This window comes from Zootoca vivipara, chromosome 2, assembly GCF_963506605.1.
Source record: "Zootoca vivipara chromosome 2, rZooViv1.1, whole genome shotgun sequence".
Taxonomy (NCBI): Eukaryota; Metazoa; Chordata; class Lepidosauria; order Squamata; family Lacertidae; genus Zootoca; species Zootoca vivipara.
Genome location: NC_083277.1, coordinates 54,176,898 through 54,194,193, shown reverse-complemented (window position 1 = coordinate 54,194,193; position 17,296 = coordinate 54,176,898). Strand labels below are relative to the sequence as shown.

General features: G+C 42.4%; 1 protein-coding gene across 1 annotated transcript; it reads right to left on the bottom strand.

Annotated features, from left to right (window-relative positions):
- Nucleotides 1-3,429: 3,429 nt before the first annotated feature.
- Nucleotides 3,430-17,221, bottom strand: TUSC2 (tumor suppressor 2, mitochondrial calcium regulator). Its single transcript, XM_035106046.2, has 3 exons — nucleotides 16,970-17,221; nucleotides 14,586-14,706; nucleotides 3,430-5,119 (listed from the first exon to the last, which is right to left on the bottom strand). The coding sequence occupies exons 1-3, from the start codon at nucleotides 17,113-17,115 to the stop codon at nucleotides 5,054-5,056; spliced, it is 333 nt and encodes a 110-aa protein (XP_034961937.1). The 5' UTR covers nucleotides 17,116-17,221; the 3' UTR covers nucleotides 3,430-5,053.
- Between the last annotated feature and the right edge of the window lie 75 nt (nucleotides 17,222-17,296).

Below are 17,296 nucleotides of genomic sequence, written 5' to 3'. Positions count from 1 at the left end.
GTTAACTTCTACCCCTATCTCTTAGGCTCTTAGTAGGTACCTAAAATATTTGTGTGTGTATCAAACATCCATTCCTCATAGTTTTAACATGACTCATTTTTCTCTTCCCATTTCAGAGTACAATTTCAGAGTGCACAGTTGAAAACCTTATTTAAAATTGTTAAGGCTTTTGTTTAAGTAGCATCATTAGTACTGATGAATGCCTATCTAGCTGTATTTCAGCATTTCATGTTTTTCAACTTCAGTATGTCTATGGAGATATTTAGTGCCATTTTATGGATGTTATGGGCCCATCATTGCTATAATAGAATTTATTGATTTTCACCATACCTAATCTAATTCAGATTTGATTCGTACAAACTTTTGTATACTACCATGAATAATGTTTTGAATTTGTTCACATATTACAATTCCAAGCAATTACTATCTACAGCAGATGGAAAGACCTTGAAACCCGATAATCTCCTAGAATTCCATCAAAAATAAGATTGCCTCCATATTTCAACAGATCATATTGATTATATTGCATATATTGTGTGCCAAAGAACTTCCAGAAGGGTATTTGCCTGTTGCAACAAACACAAAGAATCCTGTGGCATCTTTAAGACTAACAGATTTATTGTGACATAAGCTTTTGTAGACTACTAGACTCTAATCTACATACTTGCCACATAACTCTCTTTACTGTATGCCTACCATTACATCCTACAGACAAGTTTGGATCAAATAGACAGATACTGTATATCTATGAACTGTTTAGGTTGACAAGTTACTTTATCTTGGGTGGTGGGACTCAACAGCAGACTGCAGCAATCAACAAATGATAGCCAAGGTTTGTGAATGGACTTCAATTAATCAATGTTTTGGTATAATCAATTGATAATATTTACTTGCTATAGAAAATCATTCCAACTGAGATCAGTAATTAGTTACACCAAGTCAGGGAAGGAAAATTGTTTGGTCCTCATTTTTAAGCAAACTGACCTAATTTGCACCTCACAAACAAATACACTTATCAGAACATAATTATCCCTTTAGATTTCCCATTTCTCTGTGATACAGTTCTCAACTCAAAAAATGTACTAAAATGTGTAAAAAAATATTTTAGGAGTAAATACATTCAGAAATGTGTACATTGAGATAAAAACATTTTAAAATGAATTTTTGGAGTTAAAGTCACAGATTTGCATATTTAGAATGGGTTTACGGGTGAAAAATTGAGACACCAGAAATAAGACCGAGTTGTCCATCAGTACTCCAAATGGAAGTACTGTAGGTGGACATTTGTATTTGGAATGAGAGTAGGAGCAGCTGCACTTGGCTCTGCAGTCTTATGCAATGGCAGCACAGTTGTGTAAAGCTTGATAAGGAGATCAGCTTAAATTTGCAGAGATGCTGTAGGAGGACTAAGCTACAGCTGGCTGTTTTATTTACAAACTGAGCTCTAAGCATAACTCAATGGCTTGAACGTAACCTCCAAAACAGTCCAGAGACAATGTTAGAAAAATCAGTTCATAGTCTGAAATGCATTTAGGCCGCAAGTCACAAATCTAACCATTTAAGAATGCTGGTTTTCAGAAAAATAAGGTTAAGCATCAGGCAAGATTAGCAGGGTGCCTTAAGGTAGCTTGCTTAGTAGAGCAGCACAAAGACAGAAGAGATTTACTTTCATTTAGAATTAACAGGGCCTACCAGTCCCTTCATTTTAACAGGTGATGATCCGCTACCAATTGACAATCAGAAACAGAAAGTAAATTCCGGGACTTACAAATAATTTTATTGAAATTTAACAAAATTCAACAAATGCACTTCAAGGCAGAGAAACAAACCATAAATATTTTACACATTTGCCTTCAGGGTTCCTATCCATATGCTATAGGAGCAGGAAGTGTAGTGCTAGTGGGTTCAGGTCTTCTACACAACCACATATGCACAGAAGAGTAATAAAAAAGGAAATAGAAGTTTTTGCTTGTTCCAACAATAGTGATAATATATATATATATTATTTACACCAACTTTCACATTATCAGCATCTTGTATAAAGCAGTCTTCCCCGAGCCTGACAACAGCTGCCACTCTCAAGAGAAATGGGGCTGGCAGAAAGCACAATGAGAGGGACAGCAATGGTAGGATTATAAAATCCAGGAAGTCTTAACTGCACAGCTACAGTCTCAGTGGGCAAGCCAGCCTTTTAGAGAAATGGATTGAAAGCAGCTGCCGGTAGCTCCAGGAAGTCTGCTACATCTTAGGAGAACTTTCAAGCTAGGCAGAAATGAAGCTTTCTCTGGGCACAGGCTCCATTTAGGTTCCAGTAGGAGGGAGGTCCCCAGCAGGATGGATATAAGCACTAGAAGTGGCGGGGGGAATGAAAGCCAACATTGCACAGTACTTTTCTGACCACAGGGTATTTGCTTGCTCAAAACCAAGACAGCTAATGAAATAACATAAATTGGGTATTTTAGGAAATTGCAAAGGGTGTCACCACCGAGCCTTTCACGCCCAGTATCTCTCATGACTATCAAGTCCTATGTTACAGAGAAAACTCTCTAGTGTGAAGATGGAACAAACAACCCTCATATACAGCAAAGTGCTTCTTCTGAACTAGCTGTGGGGCAAAACAGCAGGCTTGATATCTGTTGTCAACTATACTGTTCAAGAATAAGGAAGTCTCCTCCCACTGATTTCAGCCTGCAACTCGTTAAGCACAATAGTGCAGAGACAGAGCCTTGCTTTCCAATGAGTTTTTGCAAACACACCTCCACCCCCGGGATGCTCTTGTTTTGGTAGTGGACACTTCCTTCCCCAGTGAAGGATAAAGATGCCAGCTTCCCATCATTACCCAAATGAGATTCAACCAAAAGATAAGCAACACATGAAGATGGAGGATGGAAATATGTCACAGGGCCAATGCCAACAGTTTATGCTCTTACCCTTTTATGGTTAACTGTATAGTTCTACACCTGTATCGTAATACACAAGTTCTGCATGGAAGAGCAGCTGCAGCTCAGGAAGCCACCGTTCACTGAGGAACAATCCTAACATACAACCCTAGACATACAGTTGAAAGGGTGACAGCCAGGCAAATGTGACAGTCCCTGAATAGAGCTCAGCCAACATTGCCACTTAAACTCCACATTGTTTCTAACCTGGTTCGTAGTGCTTAAAAAGGATTCCCATGTAGGTGCAGAGATGACACACACATGACACAAACTTATTGATGCTGCTGGCAAGGCACAGCTTTGCACCAGCGAATTTAAACTAAACATTGAGGTAGCAAATGCCTGAAGTGCTCAGAAAGGCAATGACATGCTCAGGGAAGGAAAATATGCTGTGCAATGAACCAACCGTTACAGCTAACTCGCCCACAGTTCGGTTTTAAAGCTTTATAGAAATTCTGAGAGTTGGCAGAAAAGGCAGGCAGGCATTGCATATGAAACCGTCTTCAAAAGATAAAGAGTGCCTCTGACAGGGTTTTTTTTGCCTGTTCAGTTTTCAGCAGCAGGTAGCTCTCAATCTTAGAAGCAAAAACTTGGGAAGGAGAGGCAGGTGTACCAATTCAGCATATATAGCTACCAGTGATACTCAAGTCAAGTTTGGGAAGTGGCCCTACAAACCAAACGTTTCACATTCATACATTTGGGAAAAGGGTAGAGCCCTCCCAAAACACATCGCCCTCCTTTAAAGTGTGCTGCATTCTCCCATATCAGGCAATACCTGGCCCAATCCAAAGAGTCGAGGAGAGTGTCAAAGGAAGATCACAGTACATTATTATTTTGTTTGTTTTCCCTTTGGAGGAAAGGGGCAGGGGAAGCATACAATCAGGTTGGTAAACATTTTGATAAAAGCAACATAAGTTGCCTTAGTGCCAACAGCAAAACCTAAGATGGATTAAAAGGACAGTGATACCTATTTCTGATTTAATATATATATAGAGAGAGGAAAATGTCAGCAGTAAGAATGGAGTGGGGAGGGAAATGGCAATCTGCCTTGCACTCTCCACTTTTACTCTGAGTAGACCCACTGAAATTAATTACCATGACCAACTTACCATGGTCTATTAATTTTAATGGGAATACTCCCATGTAAAAGCTAGTTGAATACAACCCAGTCACAAGATGCAGATTCACAAGAAGGAAGTCTACTTTGGAATGAAACCAGAACCTGTCGACAAACGCCTTCTAAGAGGTGGCCTGTTTGGTAAGGCTCCACAGGAAAACTGCAAGCTCAGATGCTGCTGCTGCTGCTGCTGCTGCCAACAGCCTCTACTGATGTGCCACAGCATAGGAAGAAGTCAGTGGAATTTTCCAAGCAGTGAAGTTGAAAAAGACACTGCCTGCAAAGGAAATAGTGCAACTCACTAGGAAGATATTAGAGAGAGGGGGAGCAAGGCTTGCACATCAGTCTGTTTCAATAGGGAACCCTGCCTTGAACAACTCTGTTAGGTACAGCTCTGTTATCATCTTCCACCCCTCCAAGTACAGCACAGCATTAGATTATTCAGTTATGTTACGTTGAGGAAAGGGGTGGAGAAGCACAAGGCGCTTACTGCTCACCTTTACTCTCATATACAGCATATAAACAGAAACTTCATTGTCAGCATTTAAAGAATACTGGTGGGGAACTCAGAAAGCAGGCCACCTGGTCAGAAAAAGGTGCAGGTCGGTTCTCCGTGGTCTCAAGACACCTGAAATCTGTTGCCACCTAAATGTCAATAAATGGCTGATAAAAGGATTTTACTCAATTCAGCAAGGGGGATTTTTTTGAGCAGGTCACTAAACAAGGCGAAACATCTCACGTGACACAGGTCCTACCAACACACATCCCTAGCCAATGCTATTCCTGATTATACGATCCCATGATGCCGTCAGTGCCGTAGCCGTTGTCACCTCATCCTAGCAGACAAGCTTCAAAGCTAACCATGCGTCTGTGCTCTTGATCCATCACTCTGAAGGGAGACGTGGCTGCCTAGCTTGGTTTACGTGAGGTACAGTAAAACTGGGCAAGTAAGGTGCCTTGATAGCACACGCTGACAGTTCACACTGCCCTCCATGGCTCAGACCTCACAGATGATAACAGGGAAGTCCACGTGTATCCGAGGGTGCTCCAGTTTCACTATGCCCTGTAAAGAGAAAGATGCAACAAGGATGAGATAATGCCACTTGGAAATCAGGCTAAAAATGATGTGGAATAAAGGGACATGGTGCCAGTCGAGTTAATACAGTTCCTTGCTTAATGGTGACTGGCCCAAAAGCCATACCAAAGCAATGGGGCTATTTGTGTTAGGTTATGGGAATGACTCTAACGAGAAACTAGACAGGAACAAATTGAGATACAGGATCAGAAAACAGCATGAGCTGCAAATGTATGGCCAGTTACTGCAATACTTCAAGGACCGTCTGCCTCCATATGAACTGACCTGGACCCTGCAATCATCCCCTGAGGCCTTTCTTTGTGTGCTCCCTCCACGAGAGGCTCTGAGGGCAGCAACATGAGAATGCAGCCTTTTCTGCAATACCTCCCCATTTTCGTAATGCTTCCCCCGGGAAGGTTTGCGTGGCACCTTCAATACATATCTTCAGTCGCCAGGTAAAAACATTTTTCTTTAAACAGGCCTTTGGCCAATTAAACATTCTTTGGCCTTTTAAATGTGTTTGTGAGAAGGGAGTTAAATCCCCCCCCCCCGCTTTATTAGGTACTTATGTTCAGCTCTTGCCCACCATGCCATTTTCCATTGGAAGCTCCTTCCCACTGCAAAGTTATTAGGTCCCTATATAGGTTTTGTCCTGTAGGTTAAACAGCAGCTAGGAAGTGGGGAGAGGAGAGATTTGAACAGAAAAGGGTTCAGGAGAGATTTTTTTTTTTTTACTAATCCCCTTCTCAGAATCATGGCATTTACTCAGTTTAACCTGCCACCAATCATCTTTCATGTTCACATCTACTTTGGCCTTAAGTAATTCAGATGTTTCCCATTCTTGCTGAATGCTAATGGAACGGAGAAAGCCGTCAAGCTTCCAATGGACTAGAAAGTAAACTCATCTGATTAAAGCAAGGCTAATAAGGGAGTTTATATTAATTTGGCCAAGTGAAAAGCTTTGGATAATCACATCCTGGCTTCATAAGTGGAGATGCTAACAAGCTTCATATATCTACCTTGTCCCTCCATATACACAAGCAGACAAACGAGCCAGGAAGCTGCAGTAAACCATAGCTTACAGATAGGTCAGGAGATGAAGGTTTAAAGTTGGCTTCATTTGAAACCATTAATCAACATTTCCCAGTTTGGACACTTAATAGGAAGTTATGTTTAACAATGGCCTCCTGGCTCGTTTGCCTCCTTGCATGAAGGGAGGAACAAAGCAGATATGTGCAAACATGCAAATGCTCATTCATATCTCAATTTATTAAATCAAGGTGTGGTAATTCTAGGACATGCTGGCTGCATTCAGATTCTTCCAACAATAAATTGATTGGAAGGTATGCTACCTCCAAGTACTGCCTCATAAAACTAACTGGTCATGCATTAGTGGTATTTGACAAACTTGGTCCATCACTTCTCAAGAGAATTATACGCCACAAGCAATATTGAGAGCCACAGCGCAGAAGTGAAAATATTTCATCACTACTTTTATTTGAAAAATGGCAAATGGAAGATGTTATGCAAGCCTCTAGAAGTCCATAATATAAAAGCATTAGCAAAGGGCATTTCCCCCCATTATGCTTATAGAAACAGTAGCCACAGGAAGGTTTTTTATAGTTAATGGCTATAAATAGCACCAGATAACAAGACTTGTATTTGCCATTGAACTATATGCATATCCAACAACGTCCCCTGGTGTGCTAGCTACAAGGCAGAATCAAGCTGGTCAATGGGTCCACAATCAGAAGAGTAACCTTTTGACAAACCCAGGTTATGACAGCCATTACTGACTGTCCACACTTCCCATGCTTAGGTACATCTACAGTGAAGATTTTACACTTACTGCTATACAGACAGTTACCTTTGTCCTTATCTTCGGGATTGTAGTGCTCAACAAAGGGTGTCAGAAGCTCTTGAGATAGGCACAGAATCATGGAACTGAAGAGTTGGAAGGGACCCCCGAGGGTCATCTAGTCCAACCCCCTGCAATGCAGGAATCTCAACTAAAGCATCCAAGACAGATGGCCATCCAATTTCTGCTTAAAAACCTCCAATGAAGCAGTGTCCACATACAGGGCAAACAACAGAACAACAAGCCTTCTTTATCCTCCTCTTCTCAAGTGCTGGATCATCATTAAGAGTTTCATTCAAGTGACCCAGTACCAACAGAACTTTACACATCATGTTTCCAGCATGAAATCCTACCATATACCAAGCAGTGGCATCTACAATTTTACCAAGTCATCACAAGCCATATTACTTTCTGACTAAAATTTGAGGCAGCACTGCCTTGCCTTCTCTATAACAATAGGGCACCTTGTGACTCCCAAGAATCTGAATTTTTGTTGTTAATGCGAAACACTGTCCATTACAACTGCAGCTTTCTTATCCACTAGTAGATGTTATTTTCTCCTCTGCTCATTTACACAGCTATAGTCACTAGAATTTTGCAGTAATTCTAACCAGAAGCAGCTCCACAAGCCTCCCAACACATCAGTTCATGTTCAGCAAGGCCGGCCTTTTTAGCCTCCTCTCATTCTCATGGTAAACTGATCAGGCAAACTCTACCCATGATTTTGGCATGGGCTGAGACCCAATGAACTACTTTAGTCATATCCAATGAAATGCTTGATTTTTTTCTCTTCCAACAGCAGAAACTCCCTCAAGCCATTTGAAACACAAATTCAAACTCTTGGGACCACTGATATAAGTGCACAGTTCCATGGATCTAGGCCAGGCATCCCCAAACTGCGGCCCTCCAGATGTTTTGGGCTACAACTCCCATGATCCCTATCTAAGAGGACCAGTGGTCAGGGATTATGGGAATTGTTGTTTGTTGTTTAGTCGTTTCCGACTCTTCGTGACCCCATGGACCATAGCACACCAGGCACTCCTGTCTTGCACTGCCTCCCGCAGTTTGGTCAAACTCATGTTCGTAGCTTTGAGAACACTGTCCAACCATCTCGTCCTCTGTCGCCCCCTTCTCCTAGTGCCCTCAATCTTTCCCAACACCAGGGTCTTTTCCAAGGATTCTTCTCTTCTCATGAGGTGGCCAAAGTATTGGAGCCTCAGCTTCATGATTTGTCCTTCCAGTGAGCACTCAGGGCTGATTTCCTTAAGAATGGATAGATTTGATCTTCTTGCAGTCCATGGGACTCTCAAGAGTCTTCTCCAGCACCGTAATTCAATAATTCATAATGGGAATTTTAGTCCAAAACATCTGGAGGGCCGAAGTTTGGGGATGCCTGATCTAGGCCATGGGAGTTTACTACTATGAAGGGATCTTACAAGAACAACATTTGTACCTAACAGCAGTATTAATATCTATTTGGACCACCTACACAGGTGTGGATGTAATTCATCCTAAGAATTAGTGCCCCAATGTTGTGGAACTGCTTCCCTAAGGAAGCATGGAGCTGCTCTCTCTTCTCCTAAATCCAGACAGGGTACAAATTTCACCTATGTTGCAAATCATATGCCTGCTAATTTATGCCATGATATATAATCTTATTATTAAAAACACGGATTGCTTTGTCTTAAATTACTTTGGTTCAATATGACTAATGTATTTGATCTAAGCTGCCATGAGGTTGCAAAAAAGCAGGATAAAATTATTTAAAATAATGAAATATTTATTATGTTCCCATCATTCATTATGAAATCCTCAATAACCCAGTATAGAATGATATGAAAGTAAACTGGTGCTCATATTTACTGCAATCCAGTTCTAGAAATGAGGCACCTGGGTCTTTTATCACTAGTTCAAAATGTGGGTAAATGCCAGGATCTGTCCAGGTCTTCTTAGGCCCCTATGCCTGGGCAGGACGTCTGGAACACCTTCAGCATACACCCGGGAATCATGGACTCATAACTGGGCTTTATGAGCACCAAATCAGCAGTAAACAGCAGAAGCATTTGTAGAGGTTTCAAAACATTCCTCATTTATTTCTATTAACTACTGCATATTTACAGATCTGGCTTTGTGAGTGTTACAGCCTCTCACTTAGCCATCTTGTCTACAGAAGATATTAAACTGCACACAGCACACGGCAGAGAGCAGAGTCAGGACTGAAAAACAACAAAGTAACAATTCCTAACTGTTCCCTCCCAACAGCAGATATCACCAGATTTTCAGAATGGGAGGGGTGAAAATGCTCACAACCTCCCCCTTTTTATTCTGACCATTATGAAAATCTAGCACAAAAGCAATTTCTTTACATATATACCAAGTTGTTCCTTATTAACAGCTTTAGTCAAAGCATCAGCAGGTATTTCTTTCCCTGGCATATATGAGACTTTTACAACTCCTTTCTGAATGCATTCTCTGGCACGGTGCAATTTGATTAGCAAATGTTTTGTTCTTTGCTTGCACCCTTCTGAATGGATTAGTTCTATGCAGGCTTTGTTGTCCTGATAAACTTGAACTGGACAACAAATTTTTACTCTCATATCCTCACATAGTTGCAACAACCACTCTACATTCATGAGGGAAAAATTTAAAGCGTTGAGTTCTGCTTCACATGAACTCATGCTTATTGTTGCCTGTTTCTTACAAGACCAATCAAATAGGCACTGATTGTACAAATAACACACACCTGAGGTGCTCTTGCCATCAGTTGTATCACTACCAAAACTGGCATCGGCATAGATCTCAAGACCTCCAGATTTTTGGCTAGTAAGCTTCAACCTGTAATGCATAGTGCCTTTTAAATACCTAACTATGCGTTTCAGTGCCTTCCAGTCTTGCACTGTAGGTTGATTTACATATCTGCTGAGCAAATTTACGCTAACAGCAATGTCTGGTCTTGTGCACCTTGCTATAAAACTAAGTTTACCCAAAACACTTCTGAACAATGTAGTGTCAGGAAAAACATTAGCATTAGTATCATGTTGGTACCCTGTGACCATGGGGGTGTCTACAGAATTGGCATCTGTCAGATTTAATTTTTCAATCACATCATTGATCTTACGTGATTGATGCAGCAAAACATCACCTTGCTTATTTCTCTCTACTTCCAGTGAGAGATAATTGCTGACTTCCCCTAGGTCTTTCATATCAAAATGCTTTTGCAGTTTTGCAAGAGTGGTTTTGTAAATATTTGCATCCTTCCAGAAAAACAAAATATCATCCACAAAACAAATGCAGTACAATTTGTGCTGGTTAGATTCTTTAACAAAAACACAAGAATCAGCCTTTCCTTGCTTGAAACCTAAGGAAAACAGCACTTCTGTCAGTTTAGTGTGCCAGCATCGAGCGCTTTGTTTTAGACCATACAAGGATTTTTTTAATTTACACACCATTCCTTTTTTTATCTGCACTCCATCTGGCGGTGACATGTAAATACTCTCATTGAGAACTCCGTACAAAAACGCAGTATTTACGTCGTGATGAGATATGGTCATGCCCTCTTCTGCAGCAATTTTCATCAACAGCCTAACTGTCTCAAATTTGACTGTCGGTGAATATGTCTCATGATAGTCCTGATCAGGAACTTGAGAAAAACCACGTGCAACTAATCTGGCTTTATATCTGACCACTTTACCAGTCTGATCAGTCTTGGTTTTGTAAATCCACCTGCTGTCTACAAGTTTCATGCCTGGTTCTACTGGAACCAATTCCCACGTGTCATTTTGCTTTAGGGAATTCAATTCAGCTTTCATGGCGTTAAGCCAAGGTTCGGCATCTTTTTCAGGTAAATTTTGAACCTCTTTGTAGTTAGTTGGTTCAAAAACTGAGTTTGGATTGCTAGTGGCAGCCATATCTGAAATAGCAGCTTTAGCAAATTCTTTAGAAAATCGTTTAGGTGCTTGTCCCTTGGTAGTTCTCTCAGATCTACGCAATACTCTGGGATCCTCTGGGTCTGGTTCCTCCTCCTTGGGAGAATGGTGACCTGTATCTGGCAAAGATTCTACCTCTAGATCAGTGTGAGACCCATCTGATTTCTTAAAAGAGGTCTTTTCATTCTGATCATCTGTATCAGTGTCAGAATCTGTGCTACCATCAGCATCAATTACAGGTTTTGCCTCTTTGTTAATTGGTTTAACCACCTCATCATCTGAAATGGGATGACATTGAAAAATGCCAACTTTGTCCCATTTTGGATTACAATCCATGCTTCTGGTCAGCCTAATTGTGTTTGTGTCTGTCATCAGCACACGATAGGAACCTTTTTCATAACCTAGAAAAATGCCATGTTGACCAGATTTGCTCAGTTTGTCACCTTGCAGAGTGTGCACCCAAACTTCAGAACCGAAAATTTTTAAATGTTTTACAAACGGTTTCCTTTTGAACAGCATTTCGTATGGGGTGCAATCAATGGCTGATTGATACCTGCGGTTGTAAATATAGGTGAAACACGATAGAGCTTCAGCCCAGAAGGGGTTGGGTAGGCCTGAATCATGCAACAGAGTTTTAATTCCTTGTTGCAAGGTCTGGTTTACTCTTTCACATAAACCATTCTGCCATGGAGATCTGGGCGTGGCAGTCATGTGCTCTATGCCCTGTTCAGCAGTAAAGTTTTCAAACTGTTCTGAACAAAATTCTCCACCCCTGTCAGTAAAAAGACAACGTACATGCTCATCGTGAACATTCCTGAGCCATGCACAAAATTTTTGAAACTTGGAGAAGGCTTCAGACTTCTTTTGTAACATATAGACCCAAACATATCTAGAATAGGCATCTATCAGAACCAAAAAATAACATGAGTTTCCTCTAGAGAGTGCTAGAGGTCCAACCAAGTCTGCATGCACAATCTCATAAGGTTTCTTAACCTCCCTCCCAGATTTTGTACCTTTGGGAGCTTGCTTAATTTTGTTCTCTGCACATGAGACACATTTCATATGATAAGGACACTTTTGAACTTTCATGCCCTCAACCATATTTTGCATTTTACCTACTGCCTGGAAATGCAAATGACCAAACAAACGATGATAATCATGAATACAATGGTTATGCAATTTCTCATTCTTATCTACTGATATATTACAGCATGCCTTTTCAGTTTCTTTAGTTGCTCCAGCAGCTGTACCTGTAACAAAAGGCAATACATATAAACCATCAACACACTTAGCATAAAGAATGAGTTTGTTATCTCGAAGAATTTCACACCGAGAGTTTGCAAACACCACTTTAAATCCTTGAGCGTCTAGCTGAGAAACACTCAAGAGATTATCCTGCAAATGAGGAGCATACATAACATTTTTAACTGTTGCATTAAGGCTCTGCAAAGAAACCGTTCCCTGAGCCAAACTTTTAATAGTCGTTCCATCCGCTTGATGAATTGCTCCTCCCTGTTTCTCAAGATGAAGAAAGAGATTTTTATCATTGGCCACGTGCCTTGTGGCTCCTGAGTCGACAACAAAAACAGAACGTGTGAGTTGATTAGAACTGCGTGAGATCAAAGCCTTTGATGCAGCTGGCCCTTGGGGTTTTCGGCCTCCTCCCCTTTTGCCTTTGAAGTTGCTCTTCTTCTTTGAAGAGTTTTTACACTGATTTTTAAAATGGCCGACCTCTCCGCAAGAAAAACAGCGGCGCATTTTAAGAGCTTTTGCAACACTTTCACTTTCCCCTGTTGAAGGCTTGTAAGCATTTCCAACAGCCTTGTCCCTGCTTTCTCTAGCAGTCTGTCTGCGATCCCACTCATTCAAGAGCACGCTAGACACATAATCTTCTGTTAGACGGTCATTGGGCAAAGACGACAATTGAGCAGCTACAGCATCATAAGATTCATCCAAACTGTTTATGATAAGCATTGCAAAAACAGCTTCTGAAATATTTAAGTCTCGCTGGACAAGATCCTGTCTGAGACGTTTTAACTGGGCTAGATGGCTGGGCAAATCACCATCTTTCTGTAATTCCAGCCTACACAGCTTTTTAAAGAAAAGCACACTGGATCCTGCATTTTGTCTTAGATGCATATCTCGAAGTTTATTCCAAACAGCCCGTGCAGTCTGCTGGTTCTCCAAATTGACCAACAACTGGTCCTGGACACTCAGAATAATTGTCCCCCTGGCTCTCATGTCTGCCTCATGCCACGCTGGCCATCCATCATCATCCTCATTAGGGGGGTCATCTTCTATAATATGGTAAAGCTTTTCCCTTTGTAAAAGTGCTTTCATTTTGACCTGCCATGTAGGATAGGTCTCTGGTGTAAGGAGAGGAAAAGATAGAGACATCTGGCCAGAATGTGCAGAAGCCATGCCTGTGTTTAGTTAACAGCAAGACACTTCCCTTCATGCACCCCAAATACTCTTGACTCTCTCAGCAACTTCTCTCCCCACTCAGCACAATTAACAGGCAAACTGGAAAAGCGTCTCTGCTGTCTTCCTGGCAGCCAGCAACATACCTTTCTGTAAATCAAACAGCAGCTTGAAAAACAGCTTCAGCTCACAGCTCAACTCCGATGTGCAGCATCAGATGGAAATGGATCAGAAACATCCAATTATCCAACCATCAATAGCCATCTGCAACCACCAGTCTGCTACCAGCAACCATCCGCCTGCTACCATATGTGGGTAAATGCCAGGATCTGTCCAGGTCTTCTTAGGCCCCTATGCCTGGGCAGGACGTCTGGAACACCTTCAGCATACACCCGGGAATCATGGACTCATAACTGGGCTTTATGAGCACCAAATCAGCAGTAAACAGCAGAAGCATTTGTAGAGGTTTCAAAACATTCCTCATTTATTTCTATTAACTACTGCATATTTACAGATCTGGCTTTGTGAGTGTTACAGCCTCTCACTTAGCCATCTTGTCTACAGAAGATATTAAACTGCACACAGCACACGGCAGAGAGCAGAGTCAGGACTGAAAAACAACAAAGTAACAATTCCTAACTGTTCCCTCCCAACAGCAGATATCACCAGATTTTCAGAATGGGAGGGGTGAAAATGCTCACACAAAAGACAGAAATTCAGAGTGGCTGATGTTCTTAGAAGAATGTGACAGTTGCTGAATACAGGAACTTGAACAAGCATTTTAAAATTAGGTTGTTTTTTGTCACTATTTTAAAAAAAATCCCAGGGAAGGTTGACAAAGACTCCTAGAACCGCATCTGTAGTGATTTCAAGATGGCGAATACAGAAGCAACCATTGTTGCCGCACACAATGAAGGCTGGGTACTTAGTGTCCCCACAAACAATCAAATCCAGTACTCCAGAAGACAATACTATGGTATAAAGCTGGCAAGGTAGAAAACCACTTCTATGAAAATTCAAAGGAATCACATGGGAATGACCAATGTGTGGGCCTCCAGATCTCTACGGTTCCCATCATGCCTGACCAGTGGTTACACTGGATGGGGTTGATGGGAATCCAGAAATAGCTGGAAGGCAGCAGGTTAGCTACCCTTGGTATAAACTCAGAGACCCTCTTGTTGCTCAGTATCCTCAAGTGTTAGCTTGAAACCACTTTGCAACAGCTCCCTTTTACTTCTGATTGTGTTACCTGAGGTATCAGGTTCTTGTGGATTCTTTTCAGCTTGGCACGCTTTCTCCCATTTTTGGTGACTATTGTCTCCTCATAAAACTCATGGGCAAGGTCACCATCCTCATCGTAATACATAGAGCTGCGAAGAAATGAAAAACATTTAGAAAAAGCTTCAGACAGAAGAAGCAAAAGCAGCTGCTTTTCAAATCTGCAGCTGAGAGCTACCGGTAGTAGCAAGCCAGCTAGCTGGCAGCTGTTGCTGCCACCCATTTGCTAGCTCCTCATCCCTAGCACTACAGTAAGGAGGTTAATTGTGAGGGGGAAATTCTGCGTAACAGTTGTCTAAAAAGAGCAGAAACCATACTACTACTAATCAACCTACTCTCCCAACCAGTATTACTGCAGGTCGCCCACCCTTGCACTAATAGTTTACACAGAACAAATTAATTTTTCCACAAAACTCGTAGTAAATGCAGTCCCATTAATTATTGAGATCATATTCCATCACAGTAATAACATAAAAAGCTGTTTTCTATCAAGTCAAGCCATCTAGCTCAATATTGTCTACAATGACGGGCATCAACTTTCCAAGGCTTCTGGTACAGATCTTTCCCAGCCATACCTGGAGATCTTAGGAACTGACTCTGCATCCTCCTGCATGCAAAGCAGATGCTCTAACACAGTAACATTTCAAGGTATGTGTAGACACATATTGAAGACTACCTTACAAACCTGATTAATTTTTGCCAAGAGTAAATAGAAAAAGAAAAACACTTGGTGGAACTACTGAAGTGACAAGATGTCAGATTCTCCTCAGAGAGACAACATTTGATTTAAAACAAGTTTATATCATGGCAAAACCAAAGCGTAGAAAAGTGCCATGGTTGCATTTAAGCAGATTGGGCATTTAACTAGAATTAATCATAATTAATCACAATGAGTGATTTCTTAACATATTTCGTGGAGGTAAGATACTGACAAGATTGGATAATCACTTCTGCTACATAAATGCCAACAGCTCCTGACCTGCAACAGAATGTTTAAAATGGTATTTCTGCCACTTTTAAACAACTGCCCAAAATTTATAAAGCTGGAATTATGTCAAGTCTAAATTTAAACATTCCTCACTAACGTACTCAACTGCTTCGGCAAAGCAGTGTTTAGAATTCAATAACCTTTTCATTTCTTTGCTGTGTTCCCACATTTATAGCAGACTGTATGAAAATCCACAGGAATTCTCAGGATACATTGGAGGGGGGAATGAGAAAAGAGAAAATAGCAAGAATGTGCAACTCAAAATGAAGATGACACCTTTGCTTCTGTGATATAGAAATTTTGCAGCCTGCCTGCCAACAAAGGCATTCGATTCAACATCTGGCCAGTTGCCTAGCAAAAATGGAAATACAGATGCCAGTCATTACTTTGGAAGAAGGCAGGCATTCTGGCACAGCTGAAAATTTACTAATTTAAGAGCTGGCAAGGGAACAATAGTGCAAGAGGACCTAATTTTTTGTGCAAGAGGACATTTTTTGCTATGCTAGTAACTCTACAAGCTCCGAATAAATCTAGGTTTATCCCCACAAACTGGTCCAAAAAACTTTCTAAATTTCTCAAAAAACAACCTAGGTGGTTTTACAAAATGTTCTGTTGTTGCCAAATACTCCAGGTCGCAATTCAACATCTACATAAAAAACAGTATCAGCTGAGCTTTGGAGCAAAGAGGTCCTATAAACCACATACCCATATGTCAGACAACAAGGAAAACAGAGCGTTAGATGTTCTTATCTAAATCCAGGAGCCATGCACAAGGAGTTACTACCGTATTACCTGGAAGCCAATATTCAGTAGCTGAACATTGCCCCTACCTCCATGAAACCTCTTTGCACCATGATGGCGCACAGAAAACAAAATCTCGCCCTTTGCCCGACAAACTCTTCGGGCATCACAACTTAAGAGAGACCAGCTGAAGGCCGGCAGAGCCCTTTTAACTACCGAGCTTGCAACATGCGCCCACGAGGCTTTCTGCAAGCGGCACATGAACTTGTGTTGGGGACCCATGGCCTCCTGGTATACCGCGCAAGGGAGGCTTCAGAAAGCGGCCCCAGAAGCGCCAGGCGGAGCCTCTCCCGCGGGAAAGAAATGCCCGCTTCCCCTGGCATAAGGTCAGCGCCGCATCTCCGTCCACTGGATGAGGCAGAGACTCGGAGAGGCGGACGCAAGGGGAAGGAACCAGCCTGGCGAGTCCCTGCCTCGCACTGGGGTCAGGGTCTAGGAAAGCGGACGAGCACCGGGGAGGGTTGAGATGGGAGTCCCGCCGCCGCCTCTGCAAGGTCTACGAGCAGGTCAGGGCGGCCTCCCTTTCCCTCGGCTCCCTCGGCAGCAGCAGTCGGCTTTGCTCTTACCCGCGGCGGGTGAAGACGAAGGGGGTGGCCGAGCAGAGTCCCCGCGCCCGGGCCAGAGCCTGGTCTCCGCCCGGCCCCTCGGAGCCGCCCGGCCCGCCCGAGCCGAAGGGCCAGAGGCCCCGGGACTTGGAGCCGCTGGCGCCCATGGCTCAGAGCGGCCGCATGGCCGGGAAAGGGGAGCGGATGGAGGGAGAGGAGCCTGCCGGTGCCTCCGGGGAGGCTGCTGGCAACGGCACCTTCCCCGCACCGGAAAGCTCCGCCCCTCTCCCGGCTACGCAATTTCCAGGCCCGCCGCCTCCGGAAGTCCATTCCAAAAGGTCGAAAGTG